General features: G+C 41.8%; 1 protein-coding gene across 3 annotated transcripts in view; it reads right to left on the bottom strand.

The window, feature by feature from the left end:
• Nucleotides 1–26,566, bottom strand: part of LOC120065343 (peroxisome proliferator-activated receptor delta-like) — a 46,207-nt gene extending 19,641 nt beyond the window's left edge. Inside the window, exons 1-2 of one of the 3 annotated variants that reach the window (XM_039016264.1) lie at nucleotides 26,195–26,566; nucleotides 5,144–5,621 (exon numbers count right to left, since the gene is read on the bottom strand). In XM_039016264.1, the coding sequence (XP_038872192.1) occupies nucleotides 5,144–5,555 (412 nt within the window). In that variant the 5' untranslated portion in view covers nucleotides 5,556–5,621; nucleotides 26,195–26,566. The remainder of the gene's footprint in view (nucleotides 1–5,143; nucleotides 5,622–26,194) is intronic. The other 2 variants (XM_039016263.1, XM_039016262.1) reach the window with 2 other exon arrangements.
• Nucleotides 26,567–27,922: the final 1,356 nt, after the last annotated feature.

Here is a 27,922-nt window from a genome sequence, read left to right as displayed (position 1 = left end):
TAGAATTGTTCCACAGTTGTTTGCTTTTTCTCTCTCTCTCTCTCTTATAATGTGTGACAGAGAACTCTGCAGGGGAGTGTGGGAGATAAGAGACTAGTCAGACATTCCACAATAAATCTACTTTGGGGAGGGGACATTTATTGCCTAGCTTTTAGATAAACACTGAAACTCTATGTTTGTATAGCTATGGATGCTGGGTTTTGGTCTCAGGAGTAAAAAGGTAATGACGTAGTCAGTGACATCACTAAGGCGGGACTTTGATTTAATAAAACAACTTGAGACCTTTTGTTTGATGCAGAACTTACTCAGCAACATTCATGATATGTTCCTGTTTGTCAACTTCTGTCTACAATTGCATTAAAAGGTTTTTGAATGATTTAATTAAAAATATTGTCATAATGCTAATTTCACCAATGAGTAACTGATTGATAAGGAAACGAGGAAAAGAACCCTAACAGTCTTCACTGACATTTTCAACCTCTCCCTGACCAAGTCCGTAATATCTACATGTTTCAAGCAGACCAACATAGTCCCAGTGCCCAAGGAAGCGAAGGTAACCTGCCTAAATGATTACCACCCCGTAGCACTCACGTCGGTAGCCATGAAGCGCTTTGAAGGGCTGGTTACCAGCATCCACCCGGAAACCCTAGACCCACTCCAATTCGCATACCGCCCCAACAGATCCACAGATGACGCAATATCAATCACACTCCACACTGCCCTTTCCCACCTGGACAAAAGGAACACCTATGTGAGAATGCTGTTCATTGACTACAGCTCAGCATTCAACACCATAGTGCCCACAAAGTTCATCACTATGCTAAGGATCCTGGGAATAAACACCTCCCTCTGCAACTGGATCCTGGACTTCCTGACGGGCCGCCCCCAGGTGGTAACGGTAGGCAAAAACACGTCTGCCATGCTGATCCTCAACACTGGGGCCCCTCAGGGGTGTGTACTTAGTCCCCTCCTGTACTCCCCCTGTTCACCCACGACTGCGTGGCCAAACACAACTCCAACACCATCATTAAGTTTGCTGACGACACAATAGTGGTAGGCCTGATTACCGACAACGATGAGACAGCCTTTAGGGAGGAGGTCAAAGACCTGGAAGTGTAGTGCCAGGACAACAACCTCTCCCTCAATGTGAGCAAGACAAAGGAGCGGATCGTGGACTACAGGAAAAAGCCGGGCCGAACAGGCCCCGATTAACATCGACGGGGCTGTAGTGGAGCGGGTCGAGAGTATCAAGTTCCTTGGTGTCCACATCACCAACAAACTATCATGGTCCAAACACACCAAGACAGTCGTGAAGAGGGTACGACAACACCTTTTCCCCCTCAGGAGACTGAAAAGGTTTAGCATGGGTCCCCAGATCCTCAAAAAGGTATACAGCTGCACCAGCAAGAGCATCCTGACCGGTTGCTTCACCGCCTGGACTGGTAACTGCTCGGCATCTCACCGTAAGGCGCTACAGAGGGTAATGCGTACAGCCCAGTACATCACTGTGGCCAAGCTTCCTGCCATTCAGGAACTATATACTAGGCGGTGTCAGAGGAAAGCACAAAAAATTGTCAAAGACTCCAGTCACCCAAGTCATACTGTTTTTTCTGATACTGCACGGCAAGCGGTATCAGAGCGCCAAGTCTAGGACCAAAAGGCTCCTTAACAACTTCTACCCCAAGCCATAAGACTGCTGAACCATTAATCAAATGGCCACCGGACTATTTACATTGACACCCCCTCCCCTCCATTTGTATTGTACACTGCTGCTACTCACTGGTTATTATCTATGCATAGTCACTTCACCCCTACCTACATGTATAGAAGAGCTCGACTAACCTGTACCCACACACATTGACTCAGTACCGGTACCCCCTGTATATAGCCTCGTTAGTGTTATTTTTTAGTTTAGGTTTATTTGGTAAATATTTTCTTATCTCTTTCTTGAACTGCACTGTTGGTTAAGGGTTTGTAAGTAAGAAATTCACAGTAATATCTACACGTTGTATTCGGCGCAAGTGACAAATAATGTTTGATTTGAAACCCAGATTCTTCTGTCAGACTGCCAGATGGTAAAATGCGATTTATCACTCCAAAGAATGCATTTCCACTGCTCCAGAGTCCAATAGCGGCAAGCTTTACACCACTTTAGCTGACGCTTGGCATTGTGCATGGTGATCTTAGGTTTGTGTGCGCCTGCTCGGCCATGGAAACCCATTTCATGAAGCTCCCGGCAAACAGTTATTGTGCAGACGTTGCTTCCTGAGGCAGTTTGGAACTCATAGTGAGTGTTGCAACCGAGGACAGACAATTTTTTACATGCTACGTGCTTCAGCACTCACCGGTCCCGTTCTGTGAGCTTGTGTATCCTACCACTTCACAGCTGAGCCGTTGTTGCTCCTAGACGTTTCCACTTCACAATAACAGCACTTACAGTTGTCCGGGGCAGGTCTAGCAACGAGTGTGGCTGAAATAGCCGAATCCACTCATTTGAAGGCGTGTCCACATAGTTCTGGCCATGTAGTGTATGTAATGGGGAATAGATGGACACTAACAACCAAACAAACAATTCACACAAAGACGTTATGGAACAACGAATGTGCACAAATTGGCAGTGGTGGAAAAAGTACTCAATTGTCATACTTGAGTAAAAGTAAAGATACCTTAATAGAAAATGACTCAAGTAAAAGTGAAAGTCACCCAGTAAAATACTACTTGAGTAAAAGTCGAAAAGTATTTGGTTTTAAATATACTTAAAATTAAGTTAAGTATCAAAAGTAAATGGAATTGCTAAAATGTAAGTAAAAGTATTAATAATTTCAAATTCCTTACATTAAGCAAACCAGACAGAACAATTGTACTTTTCTTTTTTTATTTGACAGATAGCCAGGGGCACACTCCAACACTCAGACATAATTTACAAACAAAGCATTTGTGTTTAGTAAGTCTGCCAGATCAGAGGCAGTAGGGATGACCAGGGATGATGTCTTGATAAGTGTGTGAATTGGACCATTTTCCTGTCCTGGTAAGCATTCAAAATGTAATGAGTACTTTTGGGTGTCAGGGAAAACATAGAGTAAAAATTATATTATTTTCTTTAGGAATATAGTGAAGTAGAAGTAAAAGTTGTCAAATATAAATCGTAAAGTACTTTAAAGTATTTTTAATTAAGTACTATACACCACTGCAAATTGGCTGGAGAGTACGCAATCGAGAGAGAGACGTGCATTGTGCATCCACACTCCCCTTCTTCTTGGACTGTGCCATCTCTGCGGCCTCTGCAATCGATTAGTCTCCGCCTCCGCAATGGACTAGTTCACTGAGATGGGCGTGAATAAGACCGGTGTCTTGTGTGCCCTAAAAATAAAACACACACACACACACTCTACTGCTCAATTTTTTTAAATCTTGGTCGACCAACAGCGTATCGACCAGTCGAATAATTGGGGTCAGCCCTACAAGGTACGCTATATCGACGTTGTAAGGGAGAGTTTTGTAAAGTGTATTGACATTTTTTTTAGAAAGAACTTTTAATTAAGTTTGATTTGTTTACCCTGTTCAAGCGATTATAGCTGGGCTTCAGTGTCAAAGGACACCAGGTTTAACAGTGGGCAGGGGGGGGTATGTGATAAGAAATTGTTGCAGTCTTTGCACCGTCTGAGGATTTCATTATGACTTTTCTCACCACAATGACCCCAGTGGAGAGTTAATTGTTGTAAAGTAACAATCACATAAAACCCTCTCTTTCCATGCATGGTCACATCGGCCCGTGACTGGTCACACTGTAGCTTTTGTCCTCCATGGGAAAATTTCCTCACTTCAATTTTTTTAAATTATACAAATCTGAGTATGTATTAAATGCCTTCACATTTAGCTTGAAAATTATGCCAGGCTACTGAGGATTACTTTTATCTTGGTGAGTGTAAATACAGAGATAAAAGCCTACTGTACAGTCAGAACAGAGTTCTAGATCATCAGCACACCGAGTTGTATATTGGAACACTGAGTTCTAGATTAACACACCGAGTGTAAAAACGTAATAAATATATGTAGAACCCCCCCCCAAAAAAACACAGTTCTAGATCAACACAGAGTTTTATGTCAGAACATAATTTAGAAGTTTAAATTATAGATCAGCACACAGTTCTTGATTGGAACACAGAGTTCTCTCAAGTCAACGACGGGACTGGGTTATAGGCGCTATGTCTAAAGGTAAACATCACAGGGACTTTCCTTTGTGAGAATAAATAGCGTAAAAGGTGATGCTGTGTTTATGCTATAGGAACAACCACGATCAAAACAGATGTAGCACACAAGGTGGGCCACATTTCACTAATCATCAACAACTGGGTTCAAATACATGTGTATTTGATAATTTTTCTGTCTATTTGAGTATTTTCAAATAATGTGGCCTGAATCAACTACTTCTATTGGAAGTACGGCTGGCACAAATACTGTATAAATACCTTATAAAACACACCAAAAACATCAAAACCGTTTGTTGTTGTGTGGAACGACCAGCTAACTGAAGATGGAACGACCTGGCATTTGCACGCTTGAGTCTGTTCCCGCAGTAACATGGACTCTTTAGAATATGATGAAACTTTGTTGCTCCTCGCTAAAACAAGCAAGGTGTTGTAGCAAACAAGCCTGGACAACACCTCCCCTCCCTGCAGCAGCAGCAGCAGCAGCAGCAGCAGCAGCAGCAGCAGCAGCAGCAGCAGTAGCAGTAGCAGCAGTAGCAGCAGCACATGCAGTCAGGAGCAGAGAGAGGAAACTGTGAATCTAAAAAAAATTATAATAAAAAAACATTCCAACGATTATAACGGTGACTGTAGTCATGTGGTTGGCCAATAACCGTATACAAAATTGCAGGACCGTCACAGCCCTAATTGGAAGTATTTGAAAGTATTTTCAAATAATTCCCTATAAATAGCCTACTATTTGAAAGTATTTTCAAATACATATTTCAAATACCATCGGGATGGGAGTGTATTTAATTGTATGAGTATTTTCAAATACATGCCAATATTCAAATAATAAATATCTGAATACTTACCATGAAATGTGTGTGAAAGTAATTGATACTTGAAATAGTATTTGAACCCAGGTCTTGTGTGTGTGTGTGTGTGTGTCTCACCTGTGCAGCTACTGGAGAGGGCAGGGCTGTCCGTATTGGAGGTGCTGTGGTTGTTACTACTCCCCTTCTCCTGCTGATCCTCTTGCTCCTGCTGCACAACCTCTTCGTCATGAGACTTCATGTCCCAGGAGCCAAGGCCCTCCTCCCTCTCAGGTGACACCTCTGCTCCTCGCACCCCCTCCTTCTCCCCCACTCTCTCTCCCAGCCCCTTCGACAGCAGGGATGGTTTTAGCACCTCCAAGGAGGACTCAAGCCCCCTCGCTCCGTCCGATGTGCACTCCCCATGTGGGGAGGTGGTCCCGTTCCGGCAGACTCCCCCTTTCCTTACCAAAGCCCCGACACGCCGCTTCCGATCCCGTCGAGGGGCTTTGCTTTTGACCGGCGCTAAGACGGCGGCCCTGGTGCCCTCCATGGTGCTGCGTAGCTTCTCCCCTGACTCTCAGCCGCCCTCGGTCATGGCAACACCATCGCCGCCCTGCTGGGGAGGAGGGGAACAGCCAGTTAGTACAGATCTGTTACAGAGGAATTATTTATTCCCAATCGGTGGTGTGTCATGAGGATAGGGTTGCAGCCAATCAGAGCTGCTATCACAGAATACAGTGACTGTTCAATCGAAATGCCTTTTACAAAGTTAGACATCCAATCAGATCCATGAAACACCTCTCCCCAGTTAAAACAACACATTGAGAGACAATGAAAGGCTTGAACATGGAACAGTGTAACCGGCACAGTCTCTTCTGGAAACACTTAACAGAGACTATAACAGAGACTTTGATCTGGTCTCATTCACCAGATCCCTCTGCAGATGAGCAAGCCTTAACCAGCACACCTCCAACCCAGAGAGACAGAAACAGCCTCCCCCACAGAAACATAGCATATGGGCCAGGTTAGAGGTTTTTGATGCAGGCCTGGAGTTAGTTTGTTGCTGAGGAGAGCCAGCTGTTAAGACTCTAAATTACTCTAAATCACTGAAATTCTCTCAGCTAATCACTAACAGAGAGAAGATAGAAAAAGGGCGAGATAAAAAGAGTAGCGAGAGAAAGAATAAGCCAACCCATTGGCATCAATGTGTAGGCCTTGTTGTTCAGAGAGAAACACATACAGCACACGCAGTGAGTGGGCTAGCCTCCAAGCCCCAGCACATGTGGGTCCTGGGGCAGGCAAGGCTGGTGTTTTTCTACAGGCACTTGTTGGGACGGAGAGCCCTGAGCTGAAGACACTCTCTGTTTGTGTGTGTGTGTGTGTAGGGAGACTCTGCGGATCAGCTAGCACCACTGACCTTTTCCCACATTCCGTACTTCCTGCTGAACAGCCATGGACTTTCCCCCACTGGCCTTGGGTCGCTGTTCATGTGGGTGAGTGAGTGTGTGTGTGCGTTTGCCAAGTGGAAATAGGGTTCATATGAACAGGCTATTGGGCTGATTTCATGGGGGATCACCAAGTCTTTGTCTGGTGAGTTTAAAAGAGGGAAGAGAGAATACCATAGACTAGGAATGTGACAAATGGAAAATTGTTCTTAAAAGGTTGATTTTGGGCACAAAACAGTCCAACTCCTCCTCTTTCTCAATTTTCTAACAGAAATGGGATGTGCCTTTCGCGGTTCATCGATGTGCCATTCTGGTCATGCGCGCCGCGACCGATGTAGCTAGTTCGTTAGTTAAGATAGCCACTGTTACCTAGCCAGTAACTCCTCCAATATGTGTTGACGTCATTTCATAGGATTTGTTTTTGTTTACCATTAAATAACCTGCATTGATCAGTTATACAGTTTAAAGCCGTTAAGTTAAAATAAGAAAAATTCATAAAATTCCACGTGAATTCACAATGCAGATGGTCTACATTGCGCTTCCTGCAGAGAGAGAAATGTTTTATAATTTATGCAGCTGGTGCTCTTGCTTTCCATGAGTGGCGCGTGTAGCTTGTTGTCATCCAATCACAAGTCATCAAACTGGCAATATTATTAGGAGATCGTGCCTTCAGAAAGTATTCGTACCCCTTGACACATTTTGTTGCATTACATCCTGAATGCAGCAGTTAAAAGCGCTGGGCCAGTAAGCGAAAGGTTGCTGGTTTGAATCCCTAACCCCCAACAACAACAACTGCTCCCCTGTCGCTGATGATGTGGATGTCGATTAAGGCAGCCCCCCGCACCGCTCTGATTGAGGGGTTCGGTTAAACGGGGTAGACATTTCAGTTGAATGCATTCAGTTGTGCGACTGACTACAGTTGAAGTCAGAAGTTTACATACACTTAGGTTGGAGTCATTAAAACTTGTTTTTCAACCACTCCACAAATTTCTTGTTAACAAACTATAGTTTTGGCAAGTGGGTTAGGACATCTACTTTGTGCATGACACAAGTAATTTTTCCAACAATTGTTTACAGATTTAACTTAAAATTCACTGTATCACAATTCCAGTGGGTCAGAAGTTTACATACACTAAGTTGACTGTGCTTTTAAACAGCTTCGGAAAATTCCAGACAATGAAGTCATGGCTTTAGAAGCTTCTGATAGGTTAATTGACATCATTTGAGTCAATTGGAGGTGTACCTGTGGATGTATTTCAAGGCCTACCTTCGAACTCAGTGCCTCTTTGCTTGACATCATGGGAAAATCAAAAGAAATCAGCCAAGACCTCAGAAAAACAATTGTAGACCTCCACAAGTCTGATTCATCCTTGGGAGCAATTTCCAAACGCCTGAAGGTACCACGTTCATCTGTACAAACAATAGTACACAAGTATAAACACCATGGGACCACGCAGCAATCATACCGCTCAGGAAGGAGACGCGTTCTGAGACGGGTTCGCAACTGCACATGGGGACAAATATCGTACTTTTTGGAGAAATGTCCTCTGGTCTGATGAAACAAAAATATAACTATTTGGCCATAATGACCATCGTTATGTTTGGAGGGAAAAGGGGGATGCTTGCAAGCCGAAGAACACCATCCCAACTGTGAAGCACGGGGGTTGCAGTTTCATGTTGTGGGGGTGCTTTGCTGCAGGAGGGACTGATGCACTTCACAAAATGGATGGCATCATGAGGGATATATTATGTGGATATATTGAAGCAACATCTCAAGACATCAGTCAGGAAGTTAAAGCTTGGTCGCAAATGAGTCTTCCAAATGGACAATGACCCCAAGCATACTTCCAAAGTTGTCTTTGTCTTGGCTTAAGAACAACAAAGTCAAGGTATTGGAGTGGCCATCACAAAGCCCTGACCTCAATCCTATAGAACATTTCTGGGCAGAACTGAAAAAGCGAGTGCGAGCAAGGAGGCCTACAAACCTGACTCAGTTACACCAGCTCTGTCAGGGGGAATGGGCCAATATTCACCCAACTTATTGTGGGAAGCTTGTGGAAGGCTACCCAAAACATTTGACCCAAGTTAAACAATTTAAAGGCAATGCTACCAAATACTAATTGAGTGTATGTAAACTTCTGACCCACTGGGAATGTGATGAAAGAAATAAAAGCTGAAATAAATCACTCTACTATTATTCTGACATTTGACATTCTTAAAATAAAGTGGTGATCCTAACTGACCTAAGAAAGGGAATTTTTACTAGGATTAAATGTCAGGAATTGTGAAAAACTGAGTTTAAATCTATTTGGCTAAGGTGTATGTAAACTTCCGACTTCAACTGTAGGTATGACCTTTCCCACAAAACGACAAAGTGAAAACATGTTTTTCGAAATGTTTGCTAAATTGAAAATTAAAACAGAAATATCTTATTTATGTAATTATTCACACCCCTGAGTCAATACATGATAGAATACAAAAAAAAAAGTTCTCTCTTCAAGCTTTATCAAGTTGGTTGTTGATCATTGATAGACAGCCATTTTAAAAGTCTTGCCATAGATTTTCAAGCCAATTTAAGTCAAAACTGTAACTCGGCCACTCAGAAACATTCAATGTCATCTTGGTAATATTCGTTCTTGTGTTTTAAGTCATTGTCTTGCTGAAAGGTGCATTTGTCTCCGAGTGTCGGTTGGAAAGCAGACTGAACCAGGTTTCCTCTAGGATTTTGCCTGTAGTTAACTTCATTCTGTTTTTTATTTACACTAGTCCATGGCGATGACTAGCATACCCATAACATGATGCAGCCACCACCATGCTTGAGGAAACCAAGCAGCATCGCGCCGACAGAGATGGTCGGATTGGATTTAATCCCAGTAGCCGACCCAAAACAAAGGCGCCGCAGAAGGGGCAGACGGAGCGGCCTCCTGGTCAGGCTCCGTTGACGTGCACTTCGCTCACGAGTATACTACTCGCCAATGTCAAGTCTCTTGACAAGGTAGATGAAATTCGAGCAAGGGTTGCCTTCCAGAGAGACGTCAGAGATTGTAACATTCTCTGTTTCCCGGAAACATGGCTCACTCGGGATATGTTAGAGTCGGTACAGCCACCCGGTTTCTTCACGCATCGCACCAACAGAAACAAACATCTCTCTGGTAAGAAGAAGGGCGGGGGTGTATGCCTTATGATTAACGATTTGTGGTGTAATCATAACAACATACAGGAACTCAAGTCCTTTTGTTCACCTGACCAAGAATTCCTTACAATCAAATGCCGACCGCATTATCTATCAAGAGAATTCTCTTCAATTATAAATCACAGCCGTGTATATCCCCCCCCAAGCAGACATCTCAACGGCCCTGAAAGAACTTCACTGGACTCTATGTAAACTGGAAACCATATATCCTGAGGCTGCATTTATTGTAGCTGGGGATTTAAACAAAGCTAATCTGAAAACAAGGCTCCCTAAAATGTATCAGCATATCGAATGCACGACTCGAGCTGGCAGCATTCTGGATTATAGCTACTCTACCTTCCGTGATGCATACAAAGCCCTCCCCCTGCCCTCCTTTCGGCAAATCTGACCACAACTCCATTTTGTTGCTCCCTGCCTATAGACAGAAACTAAAACAGGAAACGCCCGTGCTCTGGTCTGTTCAACGCTGGTCCGACCAATCGGATTCCACGCTTCAAGATTGCTTCGATCACGTGGACTGGGATATGTTCCGGATAGCCTCAGTGCCCTATACCTGCGCCCAGAGGGGAGTAGTTCAAAGTCCGGGTACAACGGGGGCTGGGTCTAAAATGATTTTGTGAGCCTTGCGGAGGGCCCTGACCTTAAAGATCTCATCCAGGCCTGTCTGTTTGACTCCAAGTACCTTGCTTGCTGTGGTGAAAATCCTTCTCAGCATATTTCTCTGGCTGACAGTGGAATTGCCAAACCAACAAACAATACAAACAGTTAAAACACTCAATGAAAGATTTGTAAAACAGAGTCAGTATAGTACAATTAACATTAAAAGATCCCAGCTTTTTGAGAAAGTAGTCTGTTGACTCTTTTTGTAGATCAGGTCTGTACATTAACTCCACTGAAGCTTATTGTCCAAGAGGACACCTAGATATTTGTATTCCTCTACAATCTCTATATTCTGACCTCTGGTTGATGTTGCAGAGGTAGGTGTTGTACACTTCCTGAAGTCTATGCACATCTTTGGTCTTATTGGTATTGAGGACCAAGTGAGATTCGTCACACCACTCTACAAAGTAATTTAGGACCGGGCCATGGTGTTCCTCGTCATCAGCGAACTTAACAAGGTGTCTGTCAGGATGGGAACTAGTACAACACATCCCTGAGGAGAGCCTGTGTTGGTGTTGCGTATGTACGACACATGGGGACCTATTTTGACCCGCTGTGACTGTTGGCTCAGGAAGTCCAACAGCCACAAAACCAGCCCCCCATCTAAGGAGAAGTCCAGAATGAGTCTCTGTGCCAGAACGTAAGACTGGATTGTGTTGAAGGCAGAAAAGTCAACAAACAAAACCCTGACATGGGATTTGAGGAGAGTAAGAATGGCATCATCAACTCCTCTGCTCGGCTGATAGGCAAACTGAAATGGGTCGAGGAGCTTCTGGGTGACGCTGAGAATGACTTTTTACAATTTTCTCAAGGCATTTCATTACTAAGGATGTCAAGGCGACAGGGTGGTAGTCATTCAGCACAGAGGGTTAAGATGCTTTCGGAATTGGTATAATTGAGTTTTTCCACAATACTGGTACGTGCTGCTGGTCAAGCGAGGATTGGAAAATGTCTGTAAAAACACCAGCCAATTGTTCAGCACAGTGCTTTAACACATGTCCACTTATTTTGTCTGGGCCTGAGCTTTTGTGTGTGTTACATCCCCTGAACAACTTCAAAACATCAGCCTGTTTAACAACCCTCTCAAACATTTGTAATGATGCTTCCATTTGTTTTACCTACGACACAAGATTGTCTGATTCAAATCTTGAGAAGAAAACATTCAGTTCATTAGCCATGTTCTGGCCCTCATGTCTCCTAAGGTCAGCACTGGTTTTTCCCCTGCCTATGTGGAGGGCACTAGCCATGGATCTAATCCCTTGCCAGGCCACCCTTGAGTTTCCTGAGGAGATGGTCCTCTCCACCATTTGCTTGTATGCCTCCTTGTCCACCAGTATCTGTCTTTTGATCTCACGTTGTACATCTCTTAAAGCCTGTCTATCACCCTCAGCATAAACTGCCTTCTTCCTATCAAGTAGTGATTTTAGATGTTTTGATACCCAAGGCTTATTGTTTGGGAAGATTTTACAGGTCTTAGTAGGCACAACTGACTCAACACAGAAGTTTACATAGTCTGAAACAACATCTGTGAGTTCATCAAGATCAGAGCTGCTGTCCTCAAATACCTCCCACATAGTACAGTCAAAACACCCCTGGAGACAAGTGATACTGTTGTCCTTCCAGATCTGGACAGTTTTAACTATGGGTTTCTCCCTCTCCAGGAGCTGACAGTAGGTTGGCCTGAGGTAGACAACATTGTGGTCTGATGTCCCCAGGTGGTGGCCGGGAACACAACTGGTATTGTCCCATAGCACAAATCAAGAGTCTTATTTTTCCTAGTGTGACATTTTACATACTGGTGGTGTGTGCGCAGGACTTCGTGCAAAGTACAGTTGTTAAAATCCCCTAAAATAAATGTGGATGCAACGGGGGAGATGAATTCCAGTTTCTGTGCCAGATTATATATTCTCTGATGCCTTTGTTATATTGGCGTTCGGTTGAATGTACACAACGGTAACAAACAATTGGGGGAACTCTCGGGGCAGATGGTAGGGTCGCAGTGACGCAGAAAGCAGTTCAATGTCGGGGGTACAGAATCTCTCTTACCAAGATCCACCACTGGTCCCTGACAAGCAGGCAGATGCCCCCGCCGTGATGTTCCCTGTGACTGTCAGATCACAGTCCGCTCTGACCAGAGTGAAGCCGGCCGGCTCCACTTCTCTGTCCGGGACTCTATCATCCAGCCAAGTCTCAGTAAACGCCAGCAAACAGGCCTCCCAGTATTCGTGTTGGAGGCGCAGATTCGCTGACAGCTCATCCGCTTTCCCCCTCAGTGACTGGGCATTGATCAGCAAGGTGGTGGGTAAGGGAAGTTTGTTATTAAATTTTTAAAGTCTGTGTCTGATTGCCCTGCATTTTCCACGTTTGTCTGCGAGTGGGTTACAAACCCAAATGCAAAGCGGGGATTAGATGGATCATTGGGATATCCAGCACGTTTGTGTTTGAGATTCTGTACTCCCGACATTGTAGTAGGAACTCTCCGCTGTATTGAATTCCGCTACCAGCATCGTTTTCATCATTTAGTCAGTTTGTAGAGGGTATGTACACGATCAACAAGATCAGTCCAACACCCCACCACCGTAAATCCATCATTGACAGATGGCAGATTGTTCCAGAGGGCTCAGGACCTCAGACTGGGGCGAAGGTTCACATTCCAACAGGACAACGACCCTAAGCACACAGCCAAGACAACGCAGGAGTGGCTTCGGGACAAGTCTCTGAACGTCCCTGAGTGGACCAGCCAGAGCCCGGACTTGACCCCGATCGAACATCTCCGGATGGACCTGAAAATAGCTGTGCAGCAACGCTCCCCATCCAACCTGACAGAGGTTGAGAGGATCTGCAGAGAAGAATGGGAGAAACTCCCCAAATACAGGTGTGCCAAGCTTGTAACGTCATACCCAAGAATACTCGATGCTGTAATCGCTGCCAAAGGTGCTTCAACAAAGTACTGAGTAAAGGGTCTAGATCCTTACGTAAAATGTGATATATATAAACTCAGCAAAAAAAGAAACGTCCCTTTTTCAGGACCCTGTCTTTCAAAGATAATTCGTAAAAATCCAAATAACTTCACAGATCTTCATTGTAAAGGGTTTAAACACTGTTTCCCATGCTTGTTCAATGAACCATAAACAATTAATGAACATGCACCTGTGGAACGGTCGTTAAGACACTAATAGCTTACAGACGGTAGGCAATTAAAGGTCACAGTTATGAAAACTTAGAACACTAAAGAGGCCTTTCTACTGACTCTGAAAAACACCAAAAGAAAGATGCCCAGGGTCCCTGCTCATCTGCGTGAATGTGCCTTAGGCATGCTGCAAGGAGGCATGAGGACTGCAGATGTGGCCAGGGCAATATATTGCAATGTCTGTACTGTGAGACACCTAAGACAACACTACAGGGAGACAGGATGGACAGCTGATGGTCCTCGCAGTGGCAGACCACGCATAACACCTGCACAGGATCGGTACATCCGAACATCACACGTGCGGGACAGGTACAGGATGGCAACAACAACTTCCTGAGTTGCACCAGGAACGCACAATCCCTCCATCAGTGCTCAGACTGTCCGCAATAGGCTGAGAGCGGCTGGACTGAGTGCTTGTAGGCATGTTGTAACTCAGGTCCTCACCACCAGACATCACCGGCAACAGCGTCGCCTATGGGGACAAACCCACCATCACTGGACCAGACAGAACTGGCAAAAAGTGCTCTTCACTGATGAGTCGCAGTTTTGTCTCACCAGGGGTGATGGTCGGATTCGCGTTTTTTTACACCGAGGCCTGTACTCTGGAGCAGGATTGATTTGGAGGTGGCGGGTCCGTCATGGTCTGGGGCGGTGTTTCACAGCATCATCGGACTGAGCTTGTTGTCATTGCAGGCAATCTCAACGCTATGCGTTACAGGGAAGACATCCTCCTCCGTCATGTGGTACCCTTCCTGCAGGCTCATCCTGACATGACCCTCCAGCATGACAATGCCACCAGCCATACTGCTCGTTCTGTGCGTGATTTCCTGCAAGACAGGAATGTCAGTGTTCTGCCATGGCCAGCGAAGAGCCCAGGTCTCAATCCCATTGAGCATGTCAGGGACATGTTGGATTGAAGGGTGAGTGCTAGGGCCATTCCCCCCAGAAATGTCTGGGAACTTGCAGGTGCCTTGGTGGAAGAGTGGGGTAACATCTCACAGCAAGAACTGGTAAATCTGGTGCAGTCCATGAGGAGGAGATGCACTGCAGTACTTAATGCAGCTGGTGGCCACACCAGATACTAACTGTTACTTTTGATTTTGACCCCCCCTTTGTTCAGGGACACATTATTCAATTTCTGTTAATTACATGTCTGTGGAACTTGTTCAGTTCCTGTCTCATCTGTTGAATCTTGTCATGTTCATACAAATATTTACACATGTTAAGTCTGCTGAAAATAAACGCAGTTGACAGTGAGAGGACGTTTCTTGTTTGGTCCTGACTAACGCCGAATAAACTATCAAAATAAAGAAAGTCGCACACTCCATGTATAAACTTCCAGCAATTTAATGGGTATTTACCAACGTTTCAGCATTACTGTGCCTTCCTCAGGGTAATGTCATGAATACTTGAACCAGGTTATGTAGACAAACTGTGAAATTAGTGCAACCAATGACAATAGTGAGGGGTGTGTCATAATGATTAAGGTAATTATAATTAACTAGTGAAACTGTTAAAAAAAACTGTATATGGCATATTAAATATATTACGCTATTGTTATCATAGAAACATAATGGAATATTGTACATCATATTAGCATCAACATACATTATTGTTTAATTCAATTTCACATAATCATTTCGTATTTTTTTTTACATGTAATATTTTGGTTCAACCTTAATGTATAATGAGCATCATTAAGAGGGGGAACATATTAGGTGTATGCTAATAAAATGTAGAAGGCCTGAGATCAAAGTCAATAATCAGACCACTAGGGGTGAATGTTTTAAGATAGGGTATCCAGTAAGCCTTATACATGGTGTGCGACTTTATTTTGATAGTATGTAACTATAGTCCTAAAATAATTAATGGTTAAATGTGAGGGGAGGGGGGGGGGGGGGGGGGGCTGGTCACTTTCAGTGATCTAAAAGGTTAAAAAAGTGACATCTCAAATCATAACAAAACTGTCAAACAATTATCCTGGCATGATTTTTTAAGGGTCTATTGCACTATACGTCTGTATGGGTAAGACAGTTTAGGTAGAAAGGTTTTAAATACTTTAAATACTTATGTCTGGATAAACAGCCTTCATGATTCTCATTCGGTGAGACCGACATGAAGTCACTATTTTGGATCAAATCACATGATGGTACTCATGTGACAGGATGCGACATCATGAAGATGCATGTGAGATACCATTCAGTTAAGAAAAGGTTAGCAAGTCTCTCGTAAATCTTTGATAAGTTTACATTTCCACTTCCTGTCAGGTTTCAGCCAAAAATTCTGATCATTCGGTGCGACCGCTAAAAACCAATTAAAAATGTTGAATTATCTGAAAAGCTTGTATTTTATTTCGATACTCAAGATACATACTTAATGTTAAAGTGTTCACGTGTCCATAAGCAGTTGCCTCTAAAACATGTATATGTGAGAAAAGTCATACGGTGTAACCAAAATGATCATTCGGAGTTACCAGAAATTCAACGGTTGTACTGAATGATGTCAATATGTTTGTCTGTCTTTGTAGTAAGTTATCTATATATATTTTTTGGTACACACAAATACATCATATTATCTCCTTGTATGTAAAAACACAAGTTTTGTATGATAAGAGTGTTTTGTCAGTTTTATAGTATAGCACATCAAGCAGCTAATACTGAAAATAAGTTTATGTAAATAACTACTATCCTATCTATCTATATTAAATGAGAGTCAATTTGCCGATGCCTTTATCAAGCAACTGCTTTATCGTCAGAACACAGATTACTGTTGACTCTGTAAATTAGCCACAGAAATTCAGGTGTTCCACTTTGGGGGGAGTAGACAGCAGGATACGATCCATACAAGTGTTGCGTACACATCAGAGGAAACCCAGTCCTACGCCACCATATTTGACTCCTTTAGACATGAGAGAGCAGTATGGGCTCACCTGGAAGAGATGGTCCTTAGAAGAGATGTCAAGAACAGAATCCACAAATCACGACATTCCACATGACGAGCGATGGTCCCGTCACCCAATACAGAAACAAGAAGAACATGTACCTACTCAGCCATATATTTATGAATTCAGACAAATCACCTGGAACTTCTCTGAAAAGGGTAACGGGAAGGGGGCACCAGATGGCATGGGTGGGGCTGTGACACATTGTGCAGACAAACACATTCAACGGGGGAGGATGTGCAGATTCCCAAGGAGTTATTCGAACTACTCGAAGAGTGGATCGAGCATCAAGTTCTTTTGGATTACAGATGTCACGAAGCACAATGAAGCTGTGCCAAACAACTTTGCTGGAGTCAAAGGAACCATGAAATTGCACCAGGTCACCTCCACAGTGGCAGGGAAAATAAAACACTGAAGTGTCTTCCTTCTGTAGCAGACCAAGCATCTGCAACACCTGTTTCAGTGCTGTGGAAGTGAACTTCAATGAAGAACACCATCAGGAGAACACCATTACTGAGGAACAGCAAGATGAAGCTGCAGCCAAGTCAACACTTGCTGAAAGTCTAGGCAGTTTTGTCATTGTCAGCTACAAAGACCACCCCTTTGTAGGCCAGGTACTGAAGGTGATTGGGGAGAAAGTGCAGATCACTTGTATGCAGCAGCATGGAGTGAGGAATGTTTTTGTCTGGTCCTATGTGCCAGACATAACCTTCTACTATGAGGGAGATGTGAAGTCAATGATCAGTGAGCCCGAGCCCTTCAGCGCAAGAGCATCTCAGTTGTCTGACACAGACTGGGCTGCTTTCTTGTCACACTAGTTAAACAACATCAAAAACACTGTTCTAAGAATGCAAGTTTGATTGTCAACTTCAATGAGTTAGTGTTACACTTTGGCAACAAAGTGATAATTTATTTGTGTTCAATGTTTGAATCTCATGAATTGTTTGCACAATTAAACTTAAATTCTCAATTTTAATCTTGCAATGTTCTGTACAAACTTAAATCACATAAGTTGATGTTTTAATATTAGAATCAGAAAAACTTGTCCACGAGACTGCAAAGAAACATTTAACTTTTTCTCAAAATTGTAATGTAGAAAAACACTTTGTATTTTATATTTTAATGTATTTCAATAACTACTATTCATTTATTATTACAATGATTCTTAACACTGTTTTTAACATTGATCATAATGCATCATTTTAATCTTGTTTTTAGAAGTTCATTGTCATGTTCATGATGAAAAGTTTCTGCGTGATAATCATTTGAGTCACATTTTTGGTATTTTATTAAGCATTAAAGGCTTCATTGTTGTTGAATAAGAAACCATGTTGACTCTTAATGTGTGTGTGTTTGATTAAGAGGGAAAGAGTGAGGTCTGCCCAAAAAATGTGACCATAACAAAGTAGTAATGCGACCAGGAATGATCATTCGGTAAAATCAGTGTTAATGTTAAAAAAACAATTAAATTATGTTATTGTCTCAAAATGCAGAGAGAAGCTCAGTCTATAAGAGATAAATGCATTTCTGTAAAATGTTATGCTTTTCATTTATTTAACAGAAGTTGTAGTTGACGGTCATTCAAAATGAGGGTTCGTCAAGTGACGTTTTATGTGATATTTATTATACTGTAACTTATAACTTCTTAAAATGTTGAATATTTGAGACCATGCGCATTAATATCCTACCTCTTCTTTGCTTGAAATATCAGTCCGAAAAGCTTTTATTTTTTATTACTCATGGTCGCACCGAATGACTTAAAAAAATTTGGGGTCAATTTATTAATCGCACAAAAACGAACAAAGATTTTTTTGCGACAAATTCTGAAGGTGCATAGGTAACACTCAAGGGAACATAAAAAGTGTTTTAAAAAAATATATTTTTCCCTTTTAAAAACCTTATAACTCATTGACCCAAGTGTGCAGGAGTCCAACAACCTATTCTGCATTCAAACTATTTACGTCATCAATTCTCAATTTCCGGACACCCTGTAAGCGAAACAAAGCCCACTGGCTGAACTCAGAATCATAACGGTGATGGGCCAGAACGATACCAGTATCGCGACACTCGTTAGTATCGTGGCAAGGAAACAAAACAGGAAGTGGACTTAAATTCTTTAGGAAAACAGCTCTAATGTTGGAAACGAACATCATTGTGTTGTCATCCAGAGTCAGATGTATTTCTTTTCCAAGCTATAGCACACAATATTTGACATAAAACAGGTTAAAAGGACATAAGAATTTGGTCTACTTTGTGTTTTCATTTTTTGTCATGGAAGAAAATATTGAAATACCCTATAATGGTGACATGACCAATGACAACCCATTCTCTGACCAATCAATGACATTGGCTAGGTGAGCCTGACTGCCCGGAGACCCCAGCAGGGGATCAAAATGCTAAACTTCAAAAAACTTGCCCAACAATCCCCAGCGTTGCTGTGATTAAGACAAAACAAGGAATGCATTAAGTGTTAAATTAGAACATCTTAAAACTTCTTCGGGATCAGTGTCCCTTCCATGGGACGGTTGAGCTAAGGTAGGCTAATGCGATTAGCATGAGGTTGTAAGTAACAAGAAAATTTCCCAGGCCATAGACATATCTGATATTGTCAGAAAGCTTAAATTCTTGTTAATTTAACTGCACTGTCCAATTTACAGTAGCTATTACAGTGAAAGAATACCATGCTATTGTTTGAGGAGAGTGCACAATTTTGAACATGAAAAGGTATTAATAAACAAAGGCACATTTGGGCAGTCTTGACACAATTTTGAACAGAAATGCAATGGTTCATTGGATCAGTCTAAAACTTTGCACATACACTGCTGGCATCTAGTGGCCAACATCTAAATTGCACCTGGGCTGGAATAATACATTTTGGCCTCTCTCTTGCAATTCAAAGATTGTACAAAAAAATACAAAAGAACAGTTGGTTTTTTCTTTGCATTATCTTTTACCAGACCTATTGTGTTATATTCTCCTGCATTCCCTTCACATTTCCACAAACTTCAAAGTGTATCCTTTCAAATGGTACCAAGAATATACATATCCTTGCTTCAGGGCCTGAGCTACAGGCAGTTAGATTTGGGTATGTTATTTTAGGTGAAAATTGAAAAAAAAGGGGTGGATCCTTAAACAGGAATGAGAGGCTGGCTGGGCCAGAACTAATCTACTGGCTGGAGGGTCGTTCCGTTTGATTTCAATCACTTTTGATTTGAACAAAACTTTCCATACATATTTGTATATGCCAAAACATTCAGAAGATAAGAGGTGCTCAAAGTTGACCCATTTTGTATATCCCACCATTTTTTTTTTTTATTCATAAAAGCTCTGATGAAGGCCGTGAGGCCGATACGTAAGCTTATTAAAGATCAGTGATACTATCAAGAGCAGTGTGCGGTTTCCCTTTTCCTTCATATTGTTCAACTGTTGCCATGCACCTGCAAAAAAGATTGCTCAGATGTGCGGGTGCCTTTTGAATTTTGTATACCCCACCATACCATGAGACATCCAAGTCTTCATCACTGGAAAATATTAACTGTTGAGTTTGGTAACATAAAAATTATAAAATAAAAAAAATACTGCAAAGTTGGCTAGGAGATAGGAACAGGGCGACCATGTCTGTCGGCGCCATCTTGTTATCAAATTACACCTGCTAAGTAAAAGAGAGAACAATGTGCCATCGAGATGGATAGAGAGCAGTTGCTTCGCAAGGCATCTCTACCTGAAAATACATGATCTAAGTGATTGATAGTTAGTATTCAGCGGTCATAAAACTATGCCTTATTTACCCTGAAGAACTACTGAAATAGTGATTTTGTCAAGACAACCTAGGCAGCAGCTCTATAAAGATGAGATGACTTGGGAAAAAAATGATAAATTCATCAAATAAAACAAATGTAATATACACAACTGAAATATTTTATTAAAGTAAAGTAATGTAAATAAATGATGGTTAATAAGTAGTAATGGAGAGTCACTATCATCATGGGACTTGTATTAATTGTTTGTTCTGTGTTGTTACAGCATTCAAAACACATAATACATAGTGCATTTAATAACATTTAAAAGTGATTGTTTTTTTCCTAATCGAACCGACCTCAAAGCACTAATCGCTCAGCACTACAATAGAGCCAATCAAGTTCAGAGTTTACTGGAGAAGTTTCCACCAAATTACTTTCACCAATAATGCTCTCAGAGATCTGTGATTGCTTCGAGGAAGGGCAGTAGGGTTGAATTGTACCAGTATTCCAACAGGTCTCTGTCTGGTCCCTGTTTGTGGAACTCTGCGTGGGTGATTGATGTTGTGAATTGTGCATTTCCTGAGTCCTCTCCTGCTCCCAACCCCAGTCCCTTCTCTCCACCCTGTCCCCCCCCCCCCCCCCCCCTCCTCCCCCCCAATCTCTCCTCTCATGTGAAACAGAGCAGATGAACTGCTGCTCCTCCCTCCGTGCCCACTAAAACACACTGAATGGGACGACCTTTCACTTCCGACCCAGATCAGTGGTAAACGCACATTGTGAAAGACCAGAGGGAGTCTTTTAAATGGAGGGGAACATGGCGTAGGTGGATTCTATGGAGCTCATCAATTATTAGCTCTTCAACTGACCTAGATGAATTCTGCCTGTTCTTACTTGCATCTCTTACCACAAAGATATGAATGCCACCACAATGTTATACATCAGTCAAGTCTACACATTCTATATTCATGACGTATATGGGTGCATTTGCAATCTAGGTTACGGGTTTCTGTCGTATACTGAAAGCATGAAAGGACTGGTTTCCATTAACACAGTCATAAGAGACAAAATGACCCCTTTCAAACATGCTTCTACTAGGGCAAACCAATATGACAGGTTGTGTGTGGGTGGACAAGTCTAAACTCACCCGGGTAGAAACTTAACCACAAGTCATGATTGACTGAAGGCAGCAGATATAGGCCTAGTAACTGAGTTGTGACTGTAGTGTGTTGCTTATGAAAGAAAGAATCAACAAGGCTTAGTGTCAATGTAGACAGATGAATCTTCTTCCACACAAAACAAAGTTTTGGAAGTTCTTGCAACATCCTTGTGAAATATAAAATACTAGCCTATAAACTTCAACTAGGTCTATGCTTATGGTTACAACAGGTAGCCTTGCTCCTGGTTTTCTAAACAATGAAAGAACATTGTATAAATGTTACTCCACATCACAACATTAAGATAATATATAGCCCAAAGCCCAACTGCTACTATATAAGTATTTAAAGCAAATGACTTAGAAGGAACATGGACAGACCATTACAGTCCTGACATTACATTCTCCTAGGGTTGCAAAATTATGGTAACATTCCTTAAAACTGGGGAATTTTGAGAAAGTTACTGGAATTTTGCAACCCTGACTACATCCTCCTAAAATACACACACACACACACAACACCGACCATAAACAAACTACAATGACGTGGAAAAACTTGTACAGGACATTTCTAAATCACCAATTGGCACTAACAAGTGCCTGCTGCACCTCCCATTGCAGCATGAATGAATCAACATCAGCAGACATGCCCAAGCCAACCCACAAGTCTGTGTCCTTTCACACAGTGGTAACGAACTGCCTAGTCAGACCGATGAGGTGTGAAACCACACAACGCGTCCTTCACACAGCTCTAGTCGGGTGTGGTGCCACTACAACTAAAACTGCTGTTGTTCACTTCAATAATCACAGAAAATGCATTGTACATTAAATATTACCAGTGACTACCCAAATGCCAAAGACGTGATCAAATGATAGGCTGAGGAGGACTTTTGTTTATTGAATAAAAAAAAGAACATGACCCTGTGGTGTAGCGGTTCTTAGTAATAAAAGGGGAATCCAATGTGAGGAATATGTGAACCCTGGGCTCATTTATATACATTCTGCCCTGTACTCTTACATTTTAGGTTGGCTTTCTTCCTCCGGTTCTCTCTCCCTTAGTCCATAACTCTTGTACGCTCTTAAAGGGACACAGTCATTTAACATGAACATCACAGACGCCAACTGTAGCATTGTATTCTGCTTCTACGAAGAGCGTGGCTAGATGCTTATAGCTAGGGTATTCAACCGGGGGTCCACAAAAATATTTATTGCTAGCAACAACAATACACTTTTTTATTACATACCTAAAGTAGAAAAGAGGATACTTTTTTTTTTTATGTTCTCTTTCTCAACTACTATTATTGAGCAAATTACACACATTGGAGTCAATTACACAATCTGACATAGGCTTTGAAAAAGCACCTACGAATAGGCGACAAGATGGGTTGGAGTCAATTCCATATCAATTCAGAAAGTCAACCTCAGTTCAAATTTGTCCTAATTGAAAAGCATTGAAGAGAATTGGAATTTCAGTGTACTTCCTGAATTGAAATAGAATTGACTGTAACCCTGGCGGCAAGTGCCGCTGGTAAGCTTTCTTGACTTGGACGTACATTTTTGCCAAGACATGGATAACCTTTGTTTAACTAGCTAAACAGCTGCTCTTAGTGAAAATGTGTTTTAAGTTACCTTTCTAGCTAATAAGCCATGTTAGAATTTACACTTCCTCATCAAATTATAATGTGGGGAGGTCAAAATAATGGAAAACTGTCTACCAAATCTATTCATCTTAAAATGTGGATTACTTCTCCTTGCCATCAAGGGGTTCCTGGGTCGCCGGTTTGCCTGGGAGGGTGTCCCTGGGCAAGAAAAGGTTGAAGACCCCTGGCTTGCTAACCTCTATAGTTATATTAACTACTAAGTTAAACTAAACAAATAGAGTAAAGAAGCCTTTGTCCAATAAGCTTGTTTTCCCACTGCAACAGGCCCATATCACTGAGATACACCCCAGAGCTGGTAGCTTACCTTGCTTCATGACCACTAAACCCATAATAAGTTGAGTAATGCAATTAAGCATCTAATTGGATAGATCCACCCACTTTCTGAAGAGAGTGCTATTCACAGACCCCTTAAACCCTGCTTATAGACTCTGCTGGCAAACAACTGTTGCTTGTTAATTGCTACCTGGCTTGACAACGGAAAACTTTGGACCAATCTAGACAAACAACTAGGGCCAGGACGATACCAGTATCGCGATACTCGTTAGGATAGTGGCAAGGAAACAAAACACGACGCGGATTTAACTTCTTTAGGAAAACAGTCACAATGTTGGAAACAAACATCATTATGTTGTCATTCAGAGTCACGTTTATTTATTTTTCAAGCTATAGCACACAATATCTTATAACCACCGGGTTTTTAATGGACCAAAGAGTTGTGTGCTTCTTGTTTCCATTTTTGCCATGAAAAAAAAAAAAAAGTGTGATACTTATATCGTAACAGCCCTACAAACAATGGTAAACACATCCCTGACATTAGCTAGGCCTACCTCCCAGCTAGTCTAAAATGACCCCAACAGCCAGATGTGTGTGTGTGTGTGTGTGTGTGTGTGTGTGTGTGTGTGTGTGTGTAACAGCTCACCACCAAGAGAGCTGTACGAGACAGAGCTAGCATTAATGCCATGGGTATAAGGAAGGAAGGAAACTCAACTCTCCAGACAGACAGTGTTACCCCCTGCCATAAAGCCCCCCAAAAGAGGGAAGCAGGGGTAAAAGAGGAAGAGAGAGAAAAGGAGGAAAGAGAGCGATTTAATGAGTAAGTGTTGGAGAGTTTGTGGGAGTTGAAGAGGTAGTAAAATATGGACTGATGGGGATGAACTGAAATAGGATTGAAGGAAAGAAAGAATGAGGGAGTATATGCGAGAAACAGAGAAAAGACTAACCCACACACACAGAGAGGCTAGACAGTTGATCAATCAATCAAGTTAATTTTATATAGCCCTTCGTACATCAGCTAATATCTCGAAGTGCTGTACAGAAACCCAGCCTAAAACCCCAAACAGCAAGCAATGCAGGTGTAGAAGCACGGTGGCTAGGAAAAACTCCCTAGAAAGGCCAAAACCTAGGAAGAAACCTAGAGAGGAACCAGGCTATGAGGGGTGGCCAGTCCTCTTCTGGCTGTGCCGGGTGGAGATTATAACAGAACAGTTGATGATAACACAACGGCATCATCATCGTTTCTACTCTGTATTCCGAGTGCCCTTCGGCCCACAGTGTGGGCTGCTTCTCTCTGGTATCTACTGGGGGAACAAGAGTTTCGGAGAAACTCAAACACTAGCACAGCCATTACGCAACTGTTTCCACTAACGCTCTACTGGAAAGTAGGGCCGGGACGATACCAGTATCGCGATAGTCGTTAGTCTCATGTCAAGGAAACAAAACACGAAGCGGAATTAACTTCTTCAGGAAAACAGCCCTAATGTTGGAAACAAACATCATTATGTTGTCATTCAGAGTCACGTTTATTTCTTTTTCAAGCTATAGCACACAATATTTTACATACAGCAGGTTTTTAAAGGACCAAAGAATTAAGTCTGCTTTGTGATTTCATTTTTGTCATGGGAACAAATATTGCGATACTTGTATCGTCACAGCCCTACAAACAACAGTAAACACATCCCTGACATTAGCCTTTAACACAAACACTAGTACAGCCATTACGCAACTGTTTCCACTAATGCTCTACTCGATAGACAAACAAACAACAACTAGGCCAACTCAAAACCTGATCAACTGCTAAAACAACAGAGGATTCACTATGGTTCAACCTTCAGTTGAACTGCTTCATTTTCTGTTTGTGAAGTGGGGACATGGTGGAATCAAGTGTCAATGTAACTATATCGGACATGTCCCTTTCTCCAAGTCGTATATTTCACTGGTATGATAAACTGGAAACCCATCATCCTGCAAACTGAAGGAATGAATGGGTCACTGGTGGAATCCCTCACTCCCTACTGGATTAGATGAAACACTGAATAAAACGCTCAGTTGTAATGAAGTTGTAAATTAAGATAGAAGAAAATATATATATATTTCAGTTACAACTTTTTTGCATAATTATAGCTACATATAATTTAGCTATGAGCTATAGCGTGTCATATTTAATATATAACAAATGTTATTACAATACCATAATCAACTATTTTGATTATTGAAAAGGGAAGCAGATGGTAGCTAACACTCACTGTCATAAAACTAGCTTTTTACTGTTTACTCGAGGTTATCATGTCTAGTAGTAGTTATGTCATCAGGTCATAAATATTCTGTCACCAAAGCAGACATGGTTTGCGATAAATGGGAACTTCAGTTAGCTAACGTTTGTTACACACACACAGACTGTCTTAGAGCTGGCTAGCCATATTAGCATCTAGTTATATTCATTTAGCTAGTAAAAATTAAAACTAGGTAAGTAGCCACACATTGTTAATGTTAGTTAGATAAGTTTGTAAATGTTGAAATATGTACAGTATTCAAATTGCTTACCCAAGGTAGTTTGTCAGCAAACTAAACAGACTGAATTTTGATAGCTAACGTTAGCAGTTAACTGGATAGCTAAAATAGCTTGCTTGCTAGCTAACTGAATATCATGTCATCTGATTCTAATGCTTGGCATGTTTCATATATCCACAAAAACACAAAAACAAATGTATTTGTCCCATGCCGAGACATTTGACCCACAGTTTAACTAGCTTGTTGTCATTTTACTCTAAAAGTTACCGTTAGCTATTTAACCTAGCTAGCAAATTTTATGTGAGCTGGTTACAGTACTAACGTTAGCTGGTTAGCTATGTGTGTAGTTGAGGCTCAGCAGTTTAGGCAAGCTTTACGATATGCTAATGTTGGTTAAGGTCAAGTTTATATAATTTTACCTTTGCTGCATGCAAACAATTGTTCCAAGCAGTAGGATCCTGGAGAGTCTGAATTTCGCCTGCTGATGTGTTCCCCGACTCTTATTCCACGTTCATTAACGAACACACGGAACGTTATTTCTGTTTTCCCAGCTTCTTCTACCTGACAACCTCGAATTGCGACTTTTTTTAAACGTAAATATAATACGCTTGTCACCTATTAGTTCATTCGTTGCATATCTCGTACGTTAATAGACAGAGCATGTTGGTCGAACAGTAGAAGGACATGTTATTCCCAAAGTTTTTTGTTTTTCTTCAGTCTAGCGCAGCTCCACGATCTGTCACACGCACTTCTGTCGTCGTGGTTTTACGTCACACCATCCGATGAACGCGTACATCGTAGTGTCGAGTGTCAGTGTGGTCACTGTATCGATTTTACGGTACTTTGTAACAACACGAGCAAATAACAACACGAGCAAAGTTTACGTTTATCCTACAAATGATTTACTTACACTTTAAGAATGAACGTGCACAGCGCGTTATCCATATTTTGTACCCAGTCTGACCTACTCATTGTGGAAAGAAAAAACATGTTAAAAGTGTAAAATCACCTTTAATATGTTTGAGAACTCCTGTACGTTTGCAGCAATATGATATATCCGGTGAAAAAAACTATAGTCCCATCAGTAATAATAATAATAATAAAAAAATACACCACTCCCTATGTTTCTGTGACTGTCAGTAACCCACAGAAGGAACGTGTTATTATGCCACACCCTAAATGATAATTATTCATGATTGGATGGTGATTATTTAATCACCACCCGATATATGTTTATATATATATATATGCAGATACACTACCTTTCAAAAGTTTGAGGTCACTTAGAAATGTCCTTGTTCTTGAAAGAAAATTTAAAAAAATGTCCATTAAAATAACATCAAATTGATCAGAAATACAGTGTAGACATTGTTAATGTTGTAAACGGCAGATTTTTAATAGAATATCTACATAGGCATACAGAGGTCCATTATCAGCAACCATCACTCCTGTGTTCCAATGGCACGTTGTGTTAGCTAATCCAAATGTATAATTTTAAAAGGCTAATTGATCATTAGAAAACCCTTTTGCAATTATGTTAACACAGCTGAAAACTGTTGTTCTGATTAAAGAAGCAATAAAACTGGCCTCTAGACTAGTTGACTATCTGGAGTGTCAGCATTTGTGGGTTCGATTACAGGCTCAAAATGGCCAGAAACAAATAACTTTCTTCTGAAACTCGTCAGTCTATTCTTGTTCTGAGAAATGAAGGCTGTTCCATGCGAGAAATTTCCAAGAAACTGAAGATCTCGTACAACGCTGTGTACTACTCCCTTCACAGAACAGCGCAAATTGTCTCTAACCAGAATAGAAAGAGGAGTGGGAGGCCCCGGTGCACAACTGAGCAAGAGGACAAGTACATTAGAGTGTCTAGTTTGAGAAACAGATGCTTCAAAAGTCCTCAACTGGCAGCTTCATTACATAGTACCCGCAAAACACCAGTCTCAACGTCAACAGTGAAGAGGCGACTCCGGGATGCTGGCCTTCTAGGCAGAGTCCTCTGTCCAGTGCCTGTGTTCTTTTGTCAATCTTAATATTTTCTTTTAATTGGCCAGTCTGAGATATGGCTTTTTCTTTGCAACTCTGTCTAGAAGGTCAGCATCCCGGAGTCGCCTCTTCACTGTTGATGTTGAGACAGATGTCTACAC

The sequence above is a fragment of the Salvelinus namaycush genome, chromosome 20 (genome assembly GCF_016432855.1).
Source record: "Salvelinus namaycush isolate Seneca chromosome 20, SaNama_1.0, whole genome shotgun sequence".
NCBI lineage: Eukaryota > Metazoa > Chordata > Actinopteri > Salmoniformes > Salmonidae > Salvelinus > Salvelinus namaycush.
Note: the sequence above shows the minus strand (reverse complement) of the source record. Positions and strands in the feature narration are given on the sequence as shown.